Source organism: Rousettus aegyptiacus, unplaced genomic scaffold (genome assembly GCF_014176215.1).
Source record: "Rousettus aegyptiacus isolate mRouAeg1 unplaced genomic scaffold, mRouAeg1.p scaffold_m13_p_2, whole genome shotgun sequence".
NCBI classification, from domain to species: domain Eukaryota; kingdom Metazoa; phylum Chordata; class Mammalia; order Chiroptera; family Pteropodidae; genus Rousettus; species Rousettus aegyptiacus.
In genome coordinates, this window is record NW_023416295.1 from 176994605 (window position 1) to 177020070 (window position 25466).

At 63.8% G+C, this 25466-nt stretch overlaps 1 protein-coding gene across 1 annotated transcript; it reads right to left on the minus strand.

The window, feature by feature from the left end:
• Nucleotides 1–156: 156 nt before the first annotated feature.
• TTLL8 (tubulin tyrosine ligase like 8) lies at nucleotides 157–25243 on the minus strand. The gene is made up of 12 exons (XM_036235898.1): nucleotides 25177–25243; nucleotides 23947–24038; nucleotides 20268–20403; nucleotides 20004–20077; nucleotides 18536–18664; nucleotides 17349–17463; nucleotides 15982–16107; nucleotides 11866–12052; nucleotides 5452–5600; nucleotides 2681–2924; nucleotides 1363–1798; nucleotides 157–852 (listed from the first exon to the last, which is right to left on the minus strand). The coding sequence occupies exons 1-12, from the start codon at nucleotides 25241–25243 to the stop codon at nucleotides 157–159; spliced, it is 2451 nt and encodes an 816-aa protein (XP_036091791.1).
• Between the last annotated feature and the right edge of the window lie 223 nt (nucleotides 25244–25466).

Genomic DNA, 25466 nt, shown 5'->3' on the forward strand with positions numbered 1-25466 from the left:
CTGGGTGCCGGGCACCACTGGGAACAATGGGGTGCAGACGCGGCCGGCCACCCTGGCGACCCTGCCCCCCATATCGACCTGCGGGCCCAGCTAGGCCGAGGATGGCCCGCGGGCCACCGGGCTCAGCGCCATGGGGCGTCAGGACCCGCAGCAGAGTCAGCGCCGCCGGCCAGGGCCCGTCTCCGTCTGCAGCGCGCGGCGCTGCTCAAACCTCCCGCTCGATGCCCCGTTCACGCTGCGCCCCGCGAGACAGCCAGACACCCGCCCGATCCTGCGAGGGGCACCCCGCTGTCCTGGCCCCCGCCCCTGCCCGGAGCGCCGGGGATCCCCGCTCCGGCCCCTCGCGCGCTCCCCCGAAGGCCGCGCCGGCCGGGGACGCGGACGGGCGCGGCGCAGGCGCGAGCCCGGGTTACCTGGCGGCCGGGGCGGCGGCGAGGGCGCAGCTCGCCCCGTCTTCACGCTCGGCAGCGCGCGCCCCCGGGGCTCGGCTCCGGCCTCGCGGGCTGCGCACGGGCAGCGGCAGGCGGCGGGCTCCGTGCTGCCGCCCAGCGGCCGCGGCGCGCTCCGCTTCCCGGCGTCCGGCGGCGGCCGCGGAACGGGGTCCGGCAGGCCGCGAGGAGCCAGTACCTTTGCGTCCTTCAGTCTCGGGTCCTGCTGGGCAGCTGCCTGGGGGGGTCCCGGCGCCAGGTCCGGCAGGGCCGAGGGGCAGCTGGCTTTGGGCGGCTGAGAGTCCGAGAGCGGGGCGGGGAAGCTCACGCTGGGCACGGGCACCGCGTGCTTGCGGCCCCGCCGCACACTGACGCCCTCCACGCAGAGGTCGGGCCCATGCAAGGGCGGCGGGTCCACGGCGGGCTGCGGACCGGACCGGGAGGGCGGGGTTGGGGTGAGGGAGGGGCGCTCCCCTCTCCCGCAAGGCGGGCCAGGCCCAAGGCCTCAGAGAGGAGCATCAGCCACACCAGGAGGGCTGGCCGCCCGCGGGTTCCCCCCAGGGAGGCGGGGGCACAGGGCCAGCAGCCAGGCCGCCTGGGCCCTGGCGGACACAGGCTCCCTGGGGGGCAGGCCCTGGAAAGAGCCTGAAGGTGGGGGGGGGGGGCACAGTGCCCACCCAGAACAGGAGGACACTGCAGACCCAAGAGGGGCAGACAGCCCAGAAGGACCCGCGGCCAGCCAGGTCGGGCATCGCGGGGGTGGGTGGAGAGCAGAGGGAGCAAGGCTGGGAGGTGGGGGCCGGTTGGGCTGGGTGAGGCCCTGGGCAGGGGCCCTGTGCTCGGCCTGCACCAGGTGCTCGGTGGGGCCTGAGGTCGGGGGCACAGCCGGGCAGGGCTGGGGCTCCCTCCAGCCCCCGGGGCCCGCGCCCCTCACCTGCCTCCACAGCAGCTCGAAGCTGCCGACGTCGCAGCTGCGGTCGGCCCTGCGGTCCAGCACCACCTTGATGGTGTCCTCCAGCACCTGGGCGCACAGCTGGGCGGTGACGGGCGTGGACGCGTGCATGGTGGGGCTGGAGTTGATCTCAATCAGCCAGGGCCTGAAGTCGCGCCCCAGGACGAAGTCGGCGCCGTAGAGCTCGAAGCTGTTCCTGCGCGCCTCCACGTGCTCCTGGGCCACCTTCATGGTGTTGGCGATGGCCCGCTTCATGGACGGGTAGATGAGGCTGCTCCACAGGGAGCCCCGGCCGCGCTGCTGCAGGTACTCCTGGAACCGGGCGCTGGTCCACATGTTGTGGCAGGGCAGCAACGGGCTGCGGTCCTTGGCGTTCTTCAGGTGCTTCTGGATGGAGTTGTTGCACAGGTGGATGGCGCTGCAAGGCAGGGTGGGGTCAGGCCAGCCGCCTGGCCTTGCCCCAGGCTGCGGGCCACGGCAGGAGCTCCGGGGGAGGCAGGCTCAGGGGGCAGGGCAGGAGCCCAACAGCCGGGGCAGCAACCCGGGGCCTCGGCTAAGTCACGGCATGCTCACGCCTCAGTTTCCACATTAGTACGTGGCAGGGAGATGGGCCTCAAGGAGCTGGTCTCGCGAGAAAGATTCACCCACAGTGAAAGTTTCAGCTCATTCATTTCTACTCTGGCCTTGTTCCAAACAGGACATAAACCGAATAACACCCGCTAGATTATACCACGCTGTGGACCCTGTCATTTGCACGTGACGGGAGTTTTCCATCAGGTGCTGTGTGGCGAGACACACCCCTGTGGCCATGGGTAACTTTAGTCCCATGACACACAAAAGAAAAAAAAAGCTGGGGACAGGGCCAGCGGCTTGGACAGGGGCCCGCAGCGCCCTGAACAGGTCGGGAGGTGCCGGGCTGGACCACACCCACTCAGGACCCACTTCCCGGCTCCCCATCAGCCTGGGGCAAGTGTCGTGTCCCAGAAGCAGAGCGGGGCTTGGTGAGGATAACGGAGGCCCTTTTGGGGTCTTCTGAAGACACACACTTCATGGGAGTGTGGGGCGCTGGCTGTGAGGGCCAGCGGGCCTGGGCCTGGGCCTGGGCCTGTCCCTTGGGGACGGAGATCATCTAACTCCGTGAGTCTCAGCGTCCCCACGGGCGCCTCTGAGGTTCTGGTGATGGCAGAAATGGGGCCGCGAGCCCCCGGGGTGCCCTGCCTGTGCACGTGGCAGCGGCCTGGTGCTCCAGGCGCGGCTGGGAGAGCACCTCGTGCCCTGCGGCACCCCCCCACCCGCTGACCTGTCCAGGTTGTCCAGGGAGAAGCGCTGTGTGGAGAAGCGCAGGTAGCTCTCCTTGTAGAACCAGATGGTGAGGGGGTTCCAGTCAGTGACCAGGAACCACTGCCTGATGTCGAACTTGGTGTCGCAGATGAGCAGCGGCGTCTCGATGTACTTCTGCACCACCCACTTGTTGTCCTTGGTAGAGAAGTGGTCCGCGGCCACCAGCTCCAGGATCTCCTCCACGCGGTTCATGCACACTATGTCTGCGAGAGGCCGCTGCTCAGCCCCAGGGGCTGTGGGCGGGTCAGCCTTCGCCCTGAGACCCAGGCAGTGGCGGTCCCGCGGGGGCAGCAGGGCTGGCGGTGAGCAGGGAAGCCTCCGCCCCGACACCGGGGGGTGGCGGTCCCATCGAGGCAGCATGGCTGGGGGCGAGGTGGGCAGGGAAGGCTCTGTCCACAGGTTGAGGCCCAGCCAGTGCGGCCCCCAGGCTCTCCCAGCAGGGGCCGGCACCCAGGACTCCAGCAAGAAGTCGAGGGACAGGGACGGGGCAGAGGCACATTTAAAAGGCGGCCAGTGAGTGGGGGATGTGGCTGAACAGGGGAGGGCGGCTCGCGGGCCCCAGAGGAACCGGCAGGCCTGCGGGGGCGGCGGGCACTCTGCCAGCCACGAGGGCCCGGACACCTCCCACCGTGAGTGTCTGGTGAGCGGAGTGAGCCAGCGGAAGGGCAGGCCTGGGGTGCAGAGACGTTCGCCCACATCTGGCACTTTGCAGGACGGTTCATAGTTTCTCACACTCAATGCCCAAAGTTAGGCTACATGACTAGTGGTGACCAGTGACGTCTGAGCAGAAGTGACCTGCATCTCTCTGGGCTGCAGCTTTTAACGCCACCTATAGACCTCCCGGCCCCCTCTCTGACGACCCAGAAGCCTGAAGGGAGTGGTGTCATCAGGCGGTGGAGGGGCCTCCACGGCACCGCCCCGCACAGTCCTCCCACGCCCGCCCGCAGGGGACACCAAGCGCCGCTGGGGTTTGGGGACGGTCTGTTCCTCGGTGCGCCCTGGCCTGTCCTGCCTGACCCAGGGTGGAGGGGGCCACCTTCTGCAGGGGCCTGGAGGCGCAAGCGGCAGAGTCCCGAGGTGAGATTTCCTCACGAAAACGCAAGGCCCGTTTCCTCAGTTGCAGGAACCTGAGGCCGGTCATCCTGAAGCAAGTCTAGGCCAACGCGAAAGCCGCCGAAGTGGCCCTGAGCCGAGAACAGGGCGGGGGCGGGGCGGGGGGCTCGGAGGCGGGGCCCGGGGGCACCGCGCGCTCAGATGAGCACCCTGGGGACGCGGGTGTCTGCAGCGGGAAGAAGCCGGTGGGCAGTGCCTCTGTCCCGGCAGCCGACTCGTACAGGGCCAGGGAGCAGCGGCGCCCCGGCCGGGAGGTGGCACTCGGGGGGCAGCAGGCGGAAGCCCAGGAGAGCGCGCGCTTCAGGAGCAGAGGCGGTCAGGGCTGAACACAGAAACATTGAATTAACTGATTTTTTTAAAACACATAAAATTTACCAATTTGCAAATTTAAAACGACAGCATCAACAAAAGACTTGTAATAACTCAAGGAGCTCATAGAATATCCAAATTAAAAGAAAGGTCTGGAGTCTCGGGAAAATGAGAACATCACATGACTTAAACGAGAGGATGCGGCCAAGGCCACATTCAGAGGGAAAGTCACAATCCTGTTGCACAAGAAAGATCGGAAATAAACATCGTTTAAGTCAGAGCCAAGGGGGAAAAAATTCCTCAAAGGAACAATACAAAAATGCAACCCGAAGCTGATTTTTTGGAAGCGTGAATAACATTAGAAAACCACCCTGAAATCTTGTTGTTGTTGTTGTTGTTAAAAGCAGACACAGCATTCCCCATCAGGAATAAAGAAGAGAACCTGGTGGCCACTGATGCAGGAAGGTGAGGCAGGAACCCTGCGCACGCGGCCGCGGCGACAAACCTGAGAGCCGCTGAGCGCGCCCAACGGGCGGGCCCAGCGCCCCCCACCGGAGGAGCAGGACGCCTCTGCCGCGGACACGGAAGCCCCGCCCTCTCAGCGGCTGGCGCAAGCCCAGTGTCGAGGTGGATCGAAGTCGGAAGAAAACTGCAGCCCGTTTAGCTCAGGAACGTGGCGGGGACGCCCTGACCGACCAGCGGGGACGCCCTGACCGACCAGCGGGGACGCGGCGGGGACGCCCTGACCGACCAGCGGGGACGCCCTGACCGACCAGCGGGGACGCGGCGGGGACGCCCTGACCGACCAGCGGGGACGCGGCGGGGACGCCCTGACCGACCAGCGGGGACGCGGCGGGGACGCCCTGACCGACCAGCGGGGACGCCCTGACCGACCAGCGGGGACGCGGTGGGAACGCCCTGACCGACCAGCGGGGACCAAAGGCGGGGACGCCTGCACCGACCAGCGGGGACGCGGCGGGAACGCCGACCCAACCAGGCGGGGACGCCGGCGGGAACGCCCTGACCAACCAGCGGGGACGCGGCGGGAACGCCGACCAACCAGCGGGGACGCGGCGGGAACGCCGACCAACCAGCGGGGACGCGGCGGGGACGCCCTGACCGACCAGCGGGGACGCCCTGACCGACCAGCGGGGACGCCCTGACCGACCAGCAGACCAGCCGCAAGTCGGGACGCCTGCTGAGACACCGTTCTGGGACCAGGGCCCCGTGCATCCTGTCACCCCACCTGCTTTGCTCCCAGCGGCCGTCCCGCAGGCCCTGGACTCGCTCCTTGCCCGCGGGACTCACCTCGGCCCCGGGACTTGGCGGCAGGCTTGACGATCCAGATGTTCTGAAGCCCGTCGATCTCGGTCTGCGGGTTCACAGACGAGATTTTATTCAGCAGATCCTGGCACTGCGAATAGTGACTTCTTGAATTGGAAATGAAGGCTTCACCACTACAAAGCAAAAGCCAGACAGCGCGTGAGGTTCTGGGGGTGTCGCTCGGCCGCCGCAGACAAGTCCCAGCAAGCAGGCCAAGGACCTCTGGACCACGACCTGGCAAGGCTGCTCCCCACCAGGCCGTGGGGTCTGGGGACCCGGCTTGTGGGACCGGACGGCGCACACCCCCAGGAGCACCGTGCCTGGGCCAAGTGAAGGCTGCAGGGAGACAAAGTGGGATCCCGGTGGGGCACCCCCAGCAGTGCAGCCCTCGTGGGCCAGTACGTCCGGCGGTCGGTGGTGCCCGGATGGCACCTCACCTGCGGGAGTCAACCTGCCCACGCCGCCCAGGCTGTAGCGCACGTGGACTGGGTCCAGCTTAACGTCCTGCAGGCTGGACTGTCTACAGGCCTGGCTGGAGGCCGCGCGTCATAGTGGCAGTGGGGCCGACCCGAGAAGCCACCATGTCGCAAGGGGATGAAGGCAGGAGGAAGGCAGAACCCCAAGTGGCTGTCTGAGCTCAGTGGTGCCTCGCTAAAGCCAGGGACAGGGAAGCGGGCGCCCCCGTGTGGAGGGACTGCAGCAGACGCTCGGCTCCGAGGGGCCGAGCCTGGCTGTGGACTGGCCATGGACACCACGCGAAATGAGCCAGGTCGCCGAGGGCATCACCACGCTGGACAGGAGCAAAGCTGCCCCGGAGACCAGCACACTCACGTGACGCGAGGGCCACCCCGACTTTGGCTTAGAGAGGAGACACAGGGCTGGCCTTCCCACAGGCAGGAACTCCATGCTTCTCCCCAGGAGGACACCTGGTCTGGCTTGGTGGTATTTGGGCAGAAGCACGTGTCATGTGTCACGGTGATATCAAGGTCACCTTGGAGGAAGAGAATGGGAGGACCGGGGCGGAGCCTGGCCACATTCCGGCCCTGGACACCTCCACAACCACCGGAGAAGGGGCACACCCACCGACGGGAGGTTAACGCTGTGACACTGGGACACTGTCAACGGCAGCGATGCACAGATCGGATGCGGCCCCACCCAAGTCCCAGGGCTGCTTTCTGCAGAAACAGAAAAACCCGTCCTGAAATTCACATGGGATCTCGAGGGACCCCGAAAGCCAAAACGACCCTGAGAAAGGACGAGGCCGGGGCTTCGCACGTCTTAGTTTCAAATCACTACCAAGTGCAGCAATCAGGCAGCGAGGACATTGGACACGAGGACATTGGACATCACTGGACCAGTGGAACAGAAGAGCATGTCCGGAAATAACCCCTTGTGTACACCGTGAAATGCCTCCGACAGGGGCGCGAGGCCGAACAACAAGGAAAGGACAGCCTTTTCAAACCACCGGCTCCGGGGGACCGGACGTCCACGTGTGAGAGGACGAAGCTGGACCCTCACCTCACGCCATGCACGGATATTAACTCAAAACGGATCAAAGACTGAACATAAAACCAAAAACAATAGAACTCTTATAAAGGTTATCAACATACGTTTTCAACAACTTCTAAGCTGCAAACTTAGGAAACTCTTAGGAAAAACACGTAGGGCATGAGCTTCAGACTTGATTTTACAATGATTTCTTGGCTCTGACACAAAGCACAGGCAACACAGGTGAAAGGAGGCTGGGCTTCTGAGACGATTTCAGGTTTGCGTATCAGAGTGCGATACCGACAGAGTAAAAAGGCAACCGACGTGGGAGAAGTATGTGCAAATCAAGCCTCCGACGGGGGGGTGACGTCTAGAATAGGTAGAGGGGCCCCAAAACTCAACGACAGTGGGACCCTGGTTCAGAAACAGGCAGAGGGCTCGAACAAACATCTCTCCGAAGATCGCAGATGGTCAATAAGCACGTGAAGAGATGCCCAGCGTCACTGACCAACCAGATCGCAAGATGTCACCTCCCCCCCGCCCCTCCCCCCAGCATGGCCACCAGCAAAAAGCGGAAGACGACCGGAGCTGGCGAGGACGTGGAAAAGCTGGGCCCTCCGTGCACCAGCTGCCGGGGTGACGTGCGACGCAGTGCGGAGGCTCCTCAGGAAACTGACACCGCCTGGGACCCATCCTGCTTCTGGGTGCGCGCCCACCGCACTGCGAGCAGGCGCTCGAGGACACACGCTCACACACATGCTCACGGCGGCGCCATTCACGACGGCCGCAACGTGGAAGCCACCCCATGTCCCCAACAGGCAGGTGAGGAGACAAGCAAGGTGTGGGCCGCCCACACAGTGGGACAGGAAGTGGGTGGTGGGGCGGAGGCCAGGGGAGGGGGAGGGGGAGGGGGCGTGGAGTATTGAATGGGGACACGGAGTCAGCTTCACAAGACCGAGAGAGCTGCGGAGATGGCGGGTCACACACCGTACGTAAATGTATGTGATACCACTTAGCTGTACATGTAAAAATGGTCAAGACGGTAAATTTGATGTTGTATATTTTACCACAGTAAAAACTTGGAAAAACCTATATTGTGATAAAAAATGAGGGGCACAGTGAGCGAGGAGGGTGCACGTGGGGTCAGTGGGTGTTGGCAGCGTTCGGGAGGCGCTGGACATTCCAACTGGAGATGAGTGACAGCACCAAGCACTGTGATTTTGGGGGCAAACCCTAAAAGACGAAAACAAATGCGTATCTGAAGGCCAAATACAGGAGACACAATAAAGTAATTAGATACCTGCTCAGGGGATCTGGTTCAGGTAGCACAGCGCGGCCATCGTGACCACTGTGACAAGTGGGAAAGAAACAGGTAAACTACAAACGTCATGTTTTTAGAAACGTTGGAGTGCTGTGGGCGCAAGGGGGACGGGGTGGCCCGCCGCTCCAGACTCGGAGAGGCTGCCCCGGGCCAGCCGCATGCTCAGCTGCCTCAGCCTGGGGCATATTGGCCAAATCTGGGTGACACAAGCAGAAGGACTTCAGTCTGGGAAGCCACATAGCACAAAGTGCTCCAAACACACTGCCAGTTTCTCCCAGAGCACAGGACACTGGCTGAGAAGCCGAGGCGAAGCCCCCGTCTCGTGGCGCTGAGGAGGCCAGTCCTCCCAGGGAGGGGCCTGCAGCAGACGCCTGTGAGTTCCACTCTAGAGACATGTGACACCAGGGTGAGCTGAATGTCCTAAGGCTGCACCCCAGCCCTGCTCACGAGCTCACGCCCCACCCACGCGGCCGGGGACCGTGTGGACCCTCCAGCAGGGGGACAGCACGTTCGCACGAGGCCCGGCGTACAGTAAACACGAGAGACGCTGGGAGGAGGCAGAAAAACCTGACTTCACTCGAAGCGCAGAGGCAACACGAGAAAGGTGAGCTGGGAGCCGCAGTTAAAAACCGGCCGGACACAACGGAGAGCAAAACTGGCAGAAAATTTCAAATTCAGCCTTGGAGGGAGAGAGGGGACAGAACGGTGTGGAGCAGAGAGGCACGTGTGACGCCTCCTGGCGGTCGCGCCCACTCGCACCCACGGGCGACCGGGGCCGAGCAGAGGAGCCGGAAAGCGGGAAGCGGCGGGAGGGCCACCTGCAGAGATGAAGCCGAGAACTCTGCAGACTCCGTCCAGGACGACCCGCAGAGGACAAAATGCCCGAAAAGTCAACACAGTGAACACAAAGAGAACCACGTCTACGCTTCAAGCCAAACTTCTAAAACCGAAAAGAAAAAGACGATCTTTAAAGGCAGCTTGAGGGACCAGAAAGCCGTAATAAGACGGGCAACGATGGCCAGTTTTCAGCAGGAAGACGCTGCAGTAACTGACGCTTCTGCGGAGCCCGGGGAGGGCGGCCGGCCGGCGAGTCTGCTGTGTGCAGACGCCCTGAGGAGGTGAAGGCAGCACAGCACAGCTACGGGGACGACAGATTATTTTTTCAGGCTGAAAAAAAAATATATATATATATCTCAGAAGGACTCGCAGAACTGCAGGGGGGGAAAAAAGCAGAAAGAGTAAACCTAAAAATAAACGCAGAGGACGCCGGTCATTTAAGGCAGCAACGGTGACCACGTGCCGTGGGGCATGCACCTACGTGGAAGTAACACGTGACAACCGCACAGCGGGGAACAGGGCCACACGGCATTGGCGACCCGGGTGTGGCAAACACGCAAATGTGAGGGGCCCTGCAATGGGGGGGGGGATGCAGCCTGTGACACCTGGCGCACCGCCAAACACACAGACGTATTAGGTCAAAGTGTTTGGCGCTGGAGATGAGATGGAATAATTAGAAATACCTGACCGATTCACAAGGAGGTAGACGAGAAGGCATGACGGAACAGAGAGCAAACAGGATAAGCAGAAAACGAGAGCGAGAAAACGGATTTAAACCCAACCGTATTAACGAGTCTTCATGGAAATGAGACCAACGCGCCAATTAACAGGAAAACGCTGTGAGGCTGGGCAAAAAGCCAGACCCAGCCATTGCCACATGCTCCTTCTGGGAGACCCGCTTCAGAACACAAAGCCAGCCGCGGAGGGGGAGGAGGGGCGGGAAGGCCCTGTGCCTGGCACGCATCACGCCCAAGGAGGCGGCGGGGCTGAGCCTGGCACAGGGGCAGGACTCAAGGCAGGAGGTAGTGACAACCGAGCTAACGGGGACTACTCCATAACGACGTCACTACATAATGACGGACGGCACTATCCTGCGTCAAAACACATAAAGCAAACGACCGCAGAACTAAAGCCAGAAGTGGGAGGGCCTCAGACACAGCTGGAGGTCGCTCAGTGTCCTGGGGACCGGGCAGGCAGAGTGCCTGGCAAGCACGAGGGTTTGGAAAACCCGCCCGACCACTGTGACCTTTCCAGGGCACGCGAGCGAGCAACCGCACACACGCCACAGCCGCGTTGTCATCCAACCTTCGTGGCAGGTCCCGGGCTGGGGCAAACGCGAGTTCCCACCGGCTCTTGCTACTGGAGACCGGCACCGTACCTGCCTGACGCAAAGCTCACGACGGAGTGAGTCACCGCGGGAAGCCGTGGGGGGAGGGGAAAGAAGCAGCGAAGCACCCAGAAGAAGTCGTGACCTTGGAGAGGCGAAGGTCGCCGGGATGCGACGTGGAGCGCCCCGCCCTGCTGGGTCCCGGAACACTGGGCTTCACCAGGAGCACTGCAGACCAGACGCACACGGGGGAAGCAGCACCCAGGGCCTGTGAGGACAGACTCGCTTACAAATCAATGGACGGCACGGCCACCCACCCTCTACACGAGCCCAAGGTGTGAGCAAGGTCCGCAGACGACCAGGGAGCACGCGAAGCTGCGCCCAATGCCGGTGGTCATCGGAGACGCACAGTAACCGCCAAGAGTGACCCAGAAGAGAAGCAGCAAGCCTCGCCACAGTGGGTCACCCACGGGCCCACCCGCGGCACAGCGCGGAGCCCCGTGTGGCTGGGTGATGGGGGACGCTGCTCAGCCACGGGCAGGGACGTGCTCGTGCTGTGTCCAGCGACGTGGGTGGGCCTGGTGGCCACAGCGCACAGCCCGCAGAGCCCACGCGCGGGAGGCTGGCTGAGGGGATCAGACCTGGGGCGGCCCGAGGGGCGCTGCCTGGGACAGGTTACTAGGGAGCCTGGCAGGGCCGGGAATGCTGTGTCTCTGTCTGGGCGGAGGCGGCACAGGTGTGCACATGAGCCAGACACGGCCGTGCACTACGGGCCCCCTACTGCGGTCTGTCTCCACGAAAAAGAGAAAACATTCCTCAATCCAGGACAGAGGGACGGAGGGACAGAGACGGCCTGGGGGGTGCGTGTGGCTGTGGGCAGACTCCCCAAGACGCAGCCCTGACTCCCCTGGTCTGCCCCCTCAGCCACGGGGTGCCAGCTCCTCAGTTGGCTGCGTGCGGGGCACCGGACCCCCGGGCCTGGGTAGGACTCGGCCGCGGGAGAGAGGAGGGAAGCAGGGTCAGCCTCAGAGCCGCGGGCGAGGGGCGATGAAGGTCGTGGGCAGGCGGGAGGCCTGGGCCGGGCAGTGGCTGGGCCAGTCCCGACCCGGAGCCCGCTCGAGGCCTGCCCGACCCTGTGGCCGTTGTGGGGTCACACGAGGTGGAACACACGCGGCGTGTGGGAGGAGCTTCAGGGGATGCCTCCTCAAGATGCTGCCGGGGGGTGGGGGGTGTCATCCTTTCGTTAGTCAGCAGGGGCCCCATGCCAAGACGGCGACCTGACACCCACACAGCACCCCACATGCCCAGACAGGCGCCACGACGTCCCAGAGGCTGGACCGCCGCAGGCAAATCCTGACGTCCCTGAAGGCCCCGCTCTCGTCCGGGCGTCCCCCCCCCCCCCCCGCTCTGAGCCGCCCCCCCTTACTGGATGAGGGAGTAGTACTGCCGGGTGAGGTCCTTCCACTCGTCCTCCGTCAGGCCCTTGGCGGCGTCCTCGGCGACATCGACGTCCTCGTGCTCCAGCTGCCCGAGGTAGGCCTGGCACACTTTGCACGCCGTGTCTACCAGCTGCTCCGAGAGGCCTGTGAGCTCCGAGGTGGCGTTCTCGGCCCCTGAAACCCAAACGCAGGCACACAGAGTGGCCCTACCGGGGAGCAGACAAGGCCACCCGCCCCGCTGTGTCACCGGCTGGCCGCCTGGATGCCACGCCCGTGCCTGGGCAGGTACCCGCACCCCTCCCAGCCCCCCACACCCTCCGAGTAGACTCCGCCCCCGGGCGGGGACGGGGTTGCCCTCCTCGCCCCTGTCCGCAGAGTGCGGACCCTGAGCCCTCGGTGCGCCCCATGGACAGCGTGGCCAGCGGGGGGCGGGGCGCATAGGGCTCCTCCTGGGGTTCCTATGGCTGCTCGCACCGCGGACCTCCCACAGGGCATCTCACGGTCCCTCTGCGACCCATGAGTCAAGTCGCCAGGGGCCTCGGGAACCCCCAAACGCAGGCAGGGCCCGTCGTCCGGGTCCGGAGGCGGCAGCTGTGGGGTGGGGCCCAGGACACGGCGCCGGGCAGGCTGCTTGGCTGAGCAAACCCCGGGGTGGGGGACACCGCGCCCGCAATGAGGCCCCGCCAAGGCGCCACTGGGAGAGGGGAGGCCTGGCTCCTGCTGCGGAGGTTACAGTGCGCATTCGAAACATGTGGAGAAAAAAGTGTAAATAACCATCCCAAAGCGAAGAGTGGCCTCGGTTCCGCGGGGACAGCTACAGAGCCTGACCAACCTGGGAGAAGAGAAACTGTCAGCTCCGACTGGCACCAGCCCCCTGTCCCAGCAAGGGGGGAGGAGAGAACGGAGAAGCCCGCGTGGGTGGAGTCCCGGAGCGAAGCGGGGCGCGCTGGAGACTGAGCCGGGGGGTGGGACCACGGAGCCCCCGCCCGCGCCCGACGACCCGCCACCAGGGTTAGTCACCGCGGGCCCTTCCTCCTGGTACTCCGCGTCCGGCTGTCAGGGAAGATGACAAGGCGCACCGCACAGTTTGAAGAGACAGAGCCGCGTCGGCAGCAGACGCGGCAGGGATGCTGGAGCTGTCACACGCGAGTCTGACGAGGGAGGCCTGTAGGGTGACGCAGGCGGCATGCCAGAACACACGCGCGTGCGAGCGGAGGGCGGGAACCCTCGGAAAGAACCAGAAACAGACGCTAGACACTGAAACGCGGCCGCGGAAACGCAGAACGCCTTTCGCGGGCTCACGGGGGCACGGAACAGGGCTCAGGGAAGACCTCTGAGCTAGAGGGTGTGTCAGAATCATCGGAAGCTGAAAAGCGAAGAGAACAAGACTGAAAAAAAATTGAGCAGAGCTTAGAGGGGATCTACAGCAGCAAATGCGTCTGGCAGAAGAGAAGATCTCAGGTCACGTACCCAGGCTTCCACCTTAAGAATCTAGAAAAAGAACAAGTCAAGCCCAAGTAAGCAGAAGAAAAGAAAAAACTGAGCATAAATCAATGAAACTGAAAACGGAAAATCAATGGAGAAAATAAACGAAACCAAAAGCGAGTTCTTTGAGAAGATCAATAAAATTGATAAGCCTTTGGCCGGACCAATAGGAACAAAGAGGGGACACAGATTGCTAATGTCACGAGTGAAAGAGGGGACACCACTACAGGTCCCGTGGACATGAAAGGATGATACGGGAGCATCATGAACCACTCCGTGCTCACGCGCTTGGTAACCTAGGTGAGGTGGTCCGACTCCCTGCGAGACGCAATCTGCCAGCCTCACGCAGGAAGAAACAGACAATCCGAGTAGGCCTACGTCAGTTACAGAAATCGAATCGATAATCAATGACCTTCCAAAACAGCTCTGGGCCCAGATGGGTCCCTGCTGGACTCTACCAAACATTTAAGGAATAAATTGCACCAATTCTCTGGTCTTTTGGAGGACGGACGCGAAGGGAATACTCGTAACTCACCCCGCGAGGTCGGCATTACCCCGATACCAAAACCAGACCAAGACGGCACGAGGAAAACCTCGGAGCGGCGTCTCTCGTGAGCACACGTGCAGAAAGCCTCAGCGACACGTTAGCGTGTCGAGTCCAGCAACGTGTGAGACTCACGCACCACAACCAGGTGGGGATTATTCGGGTGTGCGAGGCGGGTTCGGCGTGAGAAGACGAATCACTGTGATCCGTCAGAGCGACAGGCTGACGAGGAGAAACTGCACGATCGTGTCGGTAGACGCAGAACGAGCATCAGACACAATCCGGCACCGCCTCGTGGTGGAAACGCGGCAAGCGGGGGGCAGAGGGGGCCGTGCTCGCCTCGGCACCTGCAGACAGCTCCGGCTGGCAGCCTCCTGATGGCGAGCACCCTGAGGCCGCCCCCGGGGTCAGGAGAGTGGACAGTGCAGAACTGAGGTCAGGAGCAAGACATGCGTGTCCTCTCGCTGTTCCATTTCGACACTGTACTGAAAGTCCAAGCAAAGGAATAAGACGGGGAAATAAAATAAGAGATCTATAGACTGAGAAGGAAGAAAGACACCTGCTTTTATTTACAGAAAACATGGGAAAAATGCAGAAAATAAGAAAGAATTACCCAGAAAAACTCTCGGAACCAATAAGTGACTATAGTCCATCACTTTATGGACCAGCAATGTATAACGTGGCCAGTCACCTCGGACAGAGGAGCAAAGGCAGGTCGGAGGGAGAACACGGTCTTTTCAACAAATGGTTCCAGAATAGCTGGACATCACATGCAGAAAAGAGGAAGGAGAGCAGGGACACACCTCACGGCCGTCACGGAAACTGACTCAGAAGGGGTCACAGACCTGAGCGCGAAACACGAAACTATCGAAACTCCGAGAAGATGACACCGGGGGAAACCGAGCGGCCCCTGGGCGTGGCGGTGCCCCTGGGCGTGGCGGTGCCCCTCGGAGCGTGGCGGTGCCCCTGGGCGTGGTGGTGCCCCTGGGCGTGGCGGTGCCCCTCGGGGCGTGGCGGTGCCCCTCGGAGCGTGGCGGTGCCCCTGGGCGTGGTGGTGCCCCTGGGCGTGGCGGTGCCCCTCGGAGCAACGCCGAGGCGCCGTCCGTGAAGGGGATGGTTGGCCAGTCGGACTGCACTGAAATTTAAAACTTCTCTGCCGAAGGCAACGAGGAGGCGAACCACAGACGCGGAGGAAGTACGCCCGAGACACCGCCGGGCCGTGGTCCAAGACACGCAGCGAACTCTTGAAACTCAACAGTAAGACAGCAAACAATGCGATCTAAAAACGGGCAGGAGAGCCGAACAGACGGGTCACCAAAGAAGACACGCAGGTGACAAACAGCACGGCCGGTCTTTGGAGAACGTGGGTCCTTACACGTGGGCTTTTTCCAGTAGACACAGCTGGCCCTCGCGTCCCGGTCTAAATGGTATTTTCCATCCGCGGTTGGCATCGCATGCTCTGCTCTACATCACGTTCTAGGCGGGACTCAAGCGCTCGTGGTTTGGGGTCCTGGCACTAATCCCCCCCAGATACAGAGGGATGGCTGAAGTTTTGGGGGAGTCCAAGCTCATGTGTGGATTTTCAGCTGCACGAGGGGGTTGGTGCCTGAGCCCCACATAGTTCAAAGGTCGGAGGGACACGACGAGGTGCTCGACATCCTGTGTTGTCACGGAGTCACAAACCAAAACAGCGACACCGGCGAGCGCTGGCGAGGGCGGGGAGCCCCGGGAGCGCTCATCCTGCCGGCGGGGACGCAGACGGTGTGGCCGCTGTGGGGGAGGCTGTGGCTGCTCCTGGGGGCGGGGGGCACGGGCCCTCTCCGCACCCCCTCAGCCTTTCTATGAGCCTGAAAAGGCTTCGCTGAAGCGAACGACAACTAAGACTTTTTGGGGCTTTGTGGGCCTCAAACCACGAGGCCCGCCCCCTGCCCCACGCGGGGGTGCCATCCCTGCCACCAGCTTCCGTGGGGCCTGGTGGGGCCGACTGCGGGCGGGGTGGCTACCACGCAGCCCGCCGCGCCTCTGCCTCTGTCCCCGGCCGGCCCGGCCTCGGGCCCATGCTCACCTGTCTCGCCCGGCTCGCTGCTGGGGTCGCTGCCACCGGCCTCCTCCCTCCCACGCTTGGCCTTGCTCCTGCTGCTGTCCTGGTGGCTGACCACCCACTTGAGGATGCTGGAGGCCACCGTGCGCCGAAAGTCATCTGAAAGGACACCCAGGCCTCGCCCTCGCCCGCGCTGGGGCCCGGGACCTCGGCCGGTGCCCGCCGTCCTCAGCCTGGGTGTCCCACGGCCGGCGAGGGCCCTGCGCCCCGCCCCCACAGCCCTCCGTGGGCCGCACAGCCCTGCCCCACGCACCCCGCCTCCACCCCCACTCCCGACCCACCCCGCGGCAGGCCCGGGGCAGAACCCACGCAGCCCCCTGCGCCTCCAGACTGCCTCCCCTGCTCCTCCGCCTTGCACCACAGTCCCCTGGAAGGACCCCCCCCCCCCCCCGTAACCTCGCTGACCTCCTGGGACGTGCCGGCCTCCACAGCCCTCAGTGTGGACGGCCAGGGTCCTGAGCACCCGCCCAGCAAGGGGGAAGCCCTGGGTCCCGCAGACCCAGTGTAAGCTCCCTCCCCTCCCCCAAGCCTCTGCGAGCGAGCAGCCCCAGCCCAGGCCCGGTGTGCAGGACATGACTGCAGTTCCCACCAGACCCAGGCCAGCCTCAGCTCAGCCCCACCCGATGCCCAGCTGCCCAGCAGCTCCTGCCCCCTGGAACCTTCCGGAACCCGAGCTCCCTGAGCAGCCTCCCCCCGGGCCTTCACTGAGACTCCTCCCTCCATCCTACAGATGCACCTGAGCTCGTGGCCTGACCGCTGGCCCTTGGCCCGCAGACACCCAGGTGCACTGCCCAGGCCCCCTGGCTGGCCTGGCTGCCCCTCCCCTATGGGCCCCCGCCCCACGCACCCCCACCGGGCCCCGGCCTCGTCCCTTCCTGCACTGCACTGCTCACCCCCGCCCTGTTGCTAGCTCCTGGGGCAGAGGTGCTGGCAGATGCTACGTCTCCACGGCCCCTGTCGGGTGCCCAGGAAACAAAGGCCCCCCAGATGGGCCGCTCCTAGCCACCCCGCGCCCCCGCCCTTCACTCTCTCCCCTGTGGCCTCCAGGAGCCCTCCCTCGGCCGCAGGCCAGAGCTGCCCCAGCTGCCCCGATGCTCAGACCAGGTCCCAGCACCGTGCCCAGGCCGGCCTCACGCAGCTCTGTGGCCCCCTTGGCCGACAACGCCTCCCCCTCCCGCCTGGCCCCTGCTGCCCTGGAGGTTCCTGGACCGGCCCTCACCACGTGCTTGGAGCTGAGACCCAGGCACCCCCCACAGCACCTGCCACCCCGGTCCCCAGCCCTGCGGCCAAGGGCCTGTGACGGCGTGTGCGTCCTGGGGCGCGGGCCGCCGGCCACTTACCCAGGAAGCCTTGCTTCTCGCTCTCGCTGCAGAGCCCGTAGCAGCGCGGGAAGAAGGTGTCGGGGTCGGCCTGGACGTACCACGGCAGGCTCCTCAGGTTCAAGCACAGCCCGATCTCCGGAGACGGCGGCACGTCAGGCCTGCAGCCCGCCGGCCCCTCGGGGCTCCCAGGAGCGGCCCCCGCTGGCGCGGCCGGCTCCACACCCTCCCGGCCCCCGGCCCGGCCCGGCCGGCTGGTCCCAGTGGCCGAGTGACCCAGGATGCCGGCCAGAGCCTTGGGCTCGTGCTCAGGTCAGCGGCAAGCCTGGCGGGTCCGAGGAGGTGCGGGGCCTCCCGAGGGCATCCGGGCTGGCAGGTGCTGCGGTCCCCTCCCCGGTCCCTGAGGGCCGCAGCTCTGGCCTGGGGGAGGGGTGAGGGGGTGCACGGCCCACGCGCACGCCCACCACGCTGGCCCCTGGACATGGTGTAACCGCTAGACCCCTGGCAGGGGGGCCCGCAGCCCAGGGTCCAGCCCCTCGCCCTGCCTGGGGAGGCGCTGAGTGCATTGGGGTTCTGGGGAGCCTGGTCACCCTGGGCTGCCCGCGGGAGTCACCCACGCGGTGAAGGTCGCCAGTGGCCAAAGACTTCTTAGGACGTACAGACCCCACGGGGAGCCTTGGGGACAGCATCCAGCCTCGGCCCTGACCCCTACATCATCCTTACCCAACCTGTCCCAAGTGGGTACCCGTAGGCCCCGCTGACCCGGGCAGGCCCCTCCCATGAACTAGCCGTGGGGTAAATGTGGGGCCACCGCCTCCAGGCGGGGCTGGGGGCTGGAAGGAGGGCAGGCGAGGAAGAGCCAGGTGTGGCGGACGCGGAGCCGCAGCCCCCTGCAGAGCCCTTGCTGCCCCTGTCCTCCCGTCCTGCGCTTGGCCTGCGCGCCCAGAGGAGGGCGCTCCTGCGGCCCCCAGGCCACCCGGGGACTCAGCAAAGGCCCACGCGGGATTCCGGGGGGGTGGGGCGGGTGCTAAGTGACTCTGGACATGACGCCGGGCAGAGGCCCCTGGCCGGGACGGCCGGGGCAGTCCTGAGGACGAACCCTGAGGTGACTGGTCCTCGAGCGGCTCTCCCGCGGGGCGCCGGGGTTCCGGGGCGCAAGGTGCCGCCCCGCGCCCCCCGCACGCCGCCCCACCACCTGCCCCGCTCACCTTGGTGGTGAAGGAAGCCGTTTTCCCGTAGTGGTTCAGCATCTGGTCACAGTTCAAGCTGTGGCAGTCGATGACGTCCCTTTTGATAGTCCAGAGGAAGTACGGCGTTTCGTTTTTTACCAGCCTGGACTGGCGAGAAAAACACCTTTATCAACACCGTAGACGGCGACGTGGCCAAGAGTAAAGGGAGTCGGGCCTAAATGACAGGCAGTGTCGTTTCCAGCCGTGTGTAGCTCGTCCCACACAAGCCCCCGGGGGCCGCTGCGGCCCCGTGGGGTTTCTGCTGGCACGAAGCACACGTGGGGCTTCGGGCTCTGGGCTGCGGGAGCCCCCGGGCGTGGGGCTGCCAGGGGCTCTGGGCTCAGCAGCAAGCCCCCTGCCCGGGAGCCCCCCTGCCTGCACCCCCGGGGGACGGGCTCCTCCCCGCTGCCCACTCCCGCAGCACATGAGCCCAGGGCCACCAGAGCCAGGGGCCGGGGCGTGGGGCTTAAGCTGCAAACGGTGTCCTCGGCGTCCTCGGCCTCTGTGCGTTTGTGTTTACAAACAATGGCACCAGTTTGGTCCAAAGCTCTGGCCAAATCCAAAGCTCTGGCCAAATCGATACAAGGGAAGGAAAACATTCTCCAAAGCGCAGGCCCCCCGGAGACGAGCTGTGGCGAGGTGCCGACGTCCAGGTCGGTCCCCGCAGACCGGCGTCCAGGGCGCGCGGCCCATCACCTCCGCTCTGTTAGGGCCGGCTGGGGCCCGGCCCTCCGGCACTGCGCGCGGGCGCCACCCAGCATCACCCAGCGCTGGCCTTTAGAGAAGCCGATCGACAAATGCGCTCGGCGACCTGCCTCATCTTGGCCCCTGCCCCGCCCGCCCGTCACCGTGGCCCGAGTTCCTTGCTTCGGGTCTGCCCCTGCGGTGACTTCGGGGGACAGGCGCCGAGTCACAGCAGGCGGCCTGTCCAGCCTTTCCCACGGTGAGCGCGCCAGGTCGTGTCTAAGTCTCTCTCCTCCCGAGGGCGCGGCAGCTCCGCGCCCTGGCTGACGTCACGGTCCCGTGAGCTTGGCCGAGCAGGGCTGCATGCCGCAGCACGGTCCATGTGTGTGGCCAGCGTGACACCGTCCTCGTGGCTGCAGCCTCCCCAGGTGAGGGGCACGTTCTCCCGCCTGCTGCCCATGGGCCCTGGGGCTGCTCCGGGCCTCTCCCGCGGGATTCCGCAGTCACAGACGCGGCCGGTCGGCTTCCACGTGGGCGCACGGGGACATGCGTGCACTCGCGTCCTGCCCCGCGTGACCCGGGCGGCCCAACCCCGTAGCCCGGCTCCGTGGCGGCCGGTCAAGAGGCACGGCGTGGCCCAGGCCTGGCCGCCCTCCCCCAGGACGCGGCCGGCCGGCACCTGGGGCTGGCGGGTGTGACGCCGGGGCGAGGTCCTGGCCCAGCCCCGGGCTGCTCACGCGGTCGGTCACGCGTGGGGACCTACCATCACGTCGTGGATGTCCTCCGTGTTCTCCGAAGGCACCTCCTGGTTTTCTTTGCCTTCGGCATGCTTGCTTTCTACAAACAACACGCGGGGAGGCGCCGGCGTGTCACGGCCGGGGTTGCACCGCAGACGCTCGCGGCAGCGCCGGGGAGGCCTGGCGTGGGCCGTGGGGCCCCGGGCGGGGCGCCTCGGCCCGGCAGGGCGGTGTGGACGGCCTCGGGGCCCGGGGACAGGCGCGCGCGCAGACAAGGGCCCCGCACCTACCGGCCGCGCCCTCGCCCTCGTCGCCATGCGTGCTGGCCCGGGGCAGCGTGTGCACGCGCTTCTCCACCCAGCCCCTCCTGCGCAGGGCGGCCCGGACCACCGGGTAGTGTCCGTACAGGAAGAAGATCTTCTTTTCCTCAAAGCGAGAGCACGGTCTCGTTAACGGCCGAGAGCAGGTTAGTCCCTTCCGCGTGGAATGAGACGGACTGCGCTGGGGAGGCACCACGGCCGCCCGCGGAATGCCCGGGGCCTTGGGAAACCGGACGCGGAGCAGGGCCGGCCCGCCCCTGCGTGCGCACCCTCGTGGGGCCCGCACGCTCGGACGCGCCACCCGCACTGTCACACACACGCAGCGTCACGCAGCGCACACACATGCACACGCCGTCACACACGCACGCACAGTGTCACACGCAGCGTCACGCAGCGCACACACATGCACACGCCATCACACACACACACGCACAGTGTCACACGCAGCGTCACGCAGCGCACACACATGCACACGCCGTCACACACGCACGCACAGTGTCACACGCAGCGTCACGCAATGCACACACATGCACACACTCACCGCCACACACACACACTCACCGTCACACACACACACAGGAGGCATGGCCAGGTGACGGGGCCTGAGAACCTGTGCTCTGCGACCTCCTTTTCTCTACAGAGGTGACCATCCCTCGTGCTTGGGGGTCGTGCGTGCCCGGGGTTTGAGGAAGGGGAGGGAGGAGGCAGTCAGCCGGCCAGGCTGGGCCAGATGGCCCACGTGCCGAGAGCGTTCCAGGCAACACTGGCGACTCCGCCCCTCGCTGTGGAACGAGCTCAGCTGTCTATGGACGAGGCGGGGAGGTGGCCGCTGGTGAGGTGGCCTCACCGAGGGACAGGGCAGCAGGGGAGCACTCGCCGAGCCCCTGGGCCTACACCGCTGAGGACTAGCCTGGACGTGCTCACAGGGCAGGAAATGGGCGTGTGGTCGGCGGCGAGCTAGGGCCTCCCGAGTTTGTGGGAGCAGGCCAGCGCGTTAGGGAAGGACTCACAGGCGTCCCTAATTAGTTGGCTTTGAATTAACCTAATTCTCCTGGGGTGGGACAGACCTAATCAGACAAGCCTCTCGAAGAAGGTCCAGGGTCAGAGACTCGGGGCAGCACAGCCCCTCCCACCACCGCTGGCTTTGCACAAGGTGCCACCAATTCCAAGGCCACAGAACGTGAGTGCTGCCAACAAGTGAGAGAGCTCAGAGGCGGGCCCCTCCCCCGCCGGCCCAGCCCGGCACTTGGTCCAGCCCTGAGCGCCCCGAGCAGAGGGCCTGCTGGGCTCCTAGCCACAGACACTGAGATACTCAGTGGGGGTCTAGGCAGCTGAGCACACGGCGATCTCTCACGTCTCACGCGGTGACAGCTACGGGGGAATGTGCATGCCCGCCCCCCTCCCCGCACGCGGGCCGCCTCAAACCTCCGTGCTGTGGCCAGACGCTGTGAGTCCAAGTTCCAGCTCCCACAAAGGACCTGGCCAGCCAGGGGGCCTCCCCGAGGCTCCTTCCACTCCGAAAGTGACCCAGAGCTGCCCTCACGCCCCAACAGGCCCGTGTGCCAGGGCACGGGGGGAGGGGGGAGGACAAGCCCCATTCCCAGCAGGGATGCTGCAGAGGTGGGGTGAGGACCTGCAAGCGTCCGCACCCCGCAGCCCCGCAGCCCCGGGACTGCAGTCAAACCGAATCGCTTTAGAAAGACTGGCTGATTTTAGAAAGTGAGCAGAATGCAGCACCCCAGGGAGCCACAGAATGAACGGAAACACAGGGAAGACTCTAACGTATAGGAGAGGACAGACACGACTTTAAAGCTAATCAGTCCACAGAGGACAGACCCAAGGAGCGAGATTAGACGGAGACACACGGGGGCATCTGCACATGCCAGAGCTTAACGCGACGAACACACTAAACGCACCCGTTAAAAGGGAAAGGCCGCCAGCTAGATTTCTTAAAATCCAGCTTTATGATGTTTACGAGAGGATGAAAGCACAAGCCTACGGATAGGGAGAAGATAAAAGGAGCTAAATCTGAGATGAAACAGACTGGGACGAATTAACGTCGCTGAAATAAAGGAAGTTATTCCACAATTTAAAGGGTCAATTCCCCGTAAACCTACATTTCTAGGTGCCTACCGAGGGGCCATACGTTATTTCTGCACGGTGAAAACAGACAGAACAGCACAGCAGACAAATCCACAGCATAACGGGATATTTCAGACGCTTCTCTGAGTAAGTGATGAACAAAGAGCAAAGGAGCCGGGAGACCAAGACTTGGACTACACGAACCACCTCTGCTCCGCAGGAGTTTCTGTGAACGTTCACATAAACCAACGAGACGCCGGCAGAAAGCAAGTCTGAGCACCTTCCACCGAATAACATCATGCAGGTTACGTTCTCAGCCACGATGCAATCGAGCTACGAGTCAATAACAACGGCAGCAACAAGAACTAGAAGAAACCCACCAGCACAGAAATGAAGAACTATACTTGTAAGTAACCCCTGCTCCATGAAGAATGTGAGTTATAAAATACTTTCGACTGAATCTCGACAGAAATACTGCGAAATGAAAGCTTGAGAAACGCAGCTCCAGCGGCGCTCAGAGGGACGTTCGTGAACAACATGCTCACACGTCTCCAGGTCTCAGGAGAAACCTTGAGAGCTCCTGAGCTGCCGTGGCTCCATTTATTGCAATCCCAGGATGGGCGGCGATAGAAATTACAGAAGGCCACCAGCATTAGGGGGGTGGGTAACCAAGGATGATGGACACGTCCTCTGTCACCTCTGCGGTGGCTGCTGCTGACAAGGACACCTTACACAGGCCATGCTTCTCTCTCCAGACGCACTGCCGTGCTGTGCCCCGTGTATGTGTGCGCACGCGTGTGCATCTGTGTGAGTGTGCATGTGTGTATGTGCGTGTGTGCACATTTGTGCACATGTGTGCAAGTACCCTGCAGATGCGCACGTGTGTGCACATGCGTGTGTACTTGTGTGCCTCAGAGAAAATTAAGGAGCAAGTGCGTGTCCGTGCACTAATGCACGTTGGATTTCTCGGGGTTCCCACGGCCCCTGCCCCTGAGCGACGGCCCCGGCACACGATGCAGACGGAATGCAGCCTCTTCCCCAGACGCGGCTCTCCGTGTGCTCAGGGCACCGGCGTGGAGACAGCCGCTCCGTGAAGGAACACTGGCCACCCTCCTCTCCCCCAGACCCGGGCGCTCCGCCGCCGCGAAGGGTACAGCCTCTCCCCGCCCCGGGGGGGCGCTGCCCCAGAAGCTCCCTGAGCCGTGGCTTGGGGTTGCCGTCCTGAGGCGCAGACCCCCTCTGCGTACGCGGGTGTCGTCCGTCCTCACCGCGTCGCCCCGAGGGCCGTGGGGGACTAACGCAGCGTCCGCCCTCGACCCGACACCCACGGCCCGCAGCCACACAGGGTCGCGGGGGAGACACCTGCACGGTTCCCGCGTCCGCGCCTTCCCGGTTTGGAAAGCGTTCCCTATTTCCGATGCACAGCTGAGGTCAGAGTCACTCAGGAGAAGCCGTGGGGGCCAGGCCGGGGCCCAGGGCAGGAGCCAAGGCCCATTCTCCACATTCCAAAGTCAATTGCCATTTTTAAAAAGCGCCCCCCCCCCACCAGGCCCCAAAGAGCATTTACCTTGATGGCTCTCTCCGTCAACTGTCTTGCTAGTCTGTATCTGTCTAATTTGGGGGAAGAAGTTGAGTCTTGGGGAACTCCTCGTTTTAATTCTGCAAAAGAGAGGAGGACATCGAGGCAAACAGGCCCTCTGAATGCCAGGAACACCGGAGGGGGGGGAATCGCCCAGCCCCCCCAGCTGCCTTGCCTCAGGGCTGACCATACCTGGCTGCCCTTCCCGCCCTCCAGACCACCCCCCCCCCCCGGCCTGCAAGGCCCTGGCCTCGCCCTCGCCCTCGGTGCAGCTCTGCCTTGAGGCCCCTCTCCCCTCGCCCAGCTCCCCGCCCAGCCTGTGGCCACACAAAGGCTCCCTCCGCTTCAGCACACCCCTTTTAAGCTTATAGCAACATCACACTTCACGGTGGACTACTGAGCACTTTCCCCCGAGCCTGGGAAAAACAGCAACAAAGAAAAGATGTCACTGTCCCACCTGTAGTCAACGTCATGTTGAAAGAGATGGCCAATGCGCTAATGCAACAAAAGATATGAAATGTACAAAAATTGAAAAGATTTGCAGATGACTGTGCATGTGACAAATCTAAAGGAATCTATATCCTATTAGAATTAGTGTGTTTAGCAAAGTCACCAAAAAGCAAGTCGGTAAATTGAAATCAACTGTATTTCTACATACTAGAAACAACTAGAAAATGGAACTTAAGCTGTCATCTACGGCAGCATCGAAACACGTGGGGCGTCTTGGAGTGAATCGAAGAGGCACCGTTCACTGAGACGACGGTATTGCCGACAGGGATTAACTAAACGCGAAGACTCGATGTTTACTGCCCATGGTAATTCTCACCCAAATCGATTTACAGAGTCAAAGTAATCAGTTAAAGTCCCAGCGGGATTGTGTCTGTGCGTGTGTTAATTAATTATTGGACCCTAACATCTACACCAAAACAGGTCTTGAAGAACAAAGTCAGAAAGTTTATACTACAAAATATTAAGCCCGGTGGTCACACTACAGGAATTAAAACAGGGTAGCGGGAAGGAACAGCGGGCAGCAGAGCAGCAGGAAGGCGCGGACAGCCAGGACGGCGCGGACAGCCCAAACGGCGCTCCGCCCCATTTTCACAGAAACGCAGGGCGACCGGCGCGCTGCAACGCCAACGCCGGTGCTCAGCCCTGCAGGCCGACCGTGGGGGCCCCCCCGGGGCCGCTGGGAGCACAGGCGCCAAGGACAATACTGACTGTTCTCTTCTCGCCCGTCTCCTTCCAGCGAGGCAGGCAAGAGCCTCTTCCTCTCGCCCAGCTCCATTCTGGCCTCCTCTGGCGGCTCGCCCTTCCTTGCTCCAGCTCGGGCCCCTGCAAGGAGGGGGAGATCAGTGATGGATGGGGGGGCTGCCCCCTGGGGGTGGGAAGGTGGCAGGGCCAGGGCTGGGGCGGGGGCGGGGGGTAGCACTAGGACAGGGGCGGGGGCGGGGTCAGGGCAGGGCCGGGCCAGGTCCCGGGTTCCGAGGACGGTGGCCTCGAATCCCGCG

What these genes read in the sequence shown, in the direction of transcription:
- TTLL8 (XM_036235898.1), bottom strand. Translation starts at nt 25,243, where the DNA reads ATGGAGCTGGGCGAGAGGAAGAGGCTCTTGCCTGCCTCGCTGGAAGGA. An exon ending in CAGTACTACTCCCTCATCCA is followed by an intron (nt 5,601 to 11,865) that starts GTAAGGGGGGGC and finishes TTTGCTTTGTAG; the next exon opens with TGGTGAAGCCTTCATTTCCA. An exon ending in CGCCAAGTCCCGGGGCCGAG is followed by an intron (nt 2,925 to 5,451) that starts GTGAGTCCCGCG and finishes GGCCTCTCGCAG; the next exon opens with ACATAGTGTGCATGAACCGC.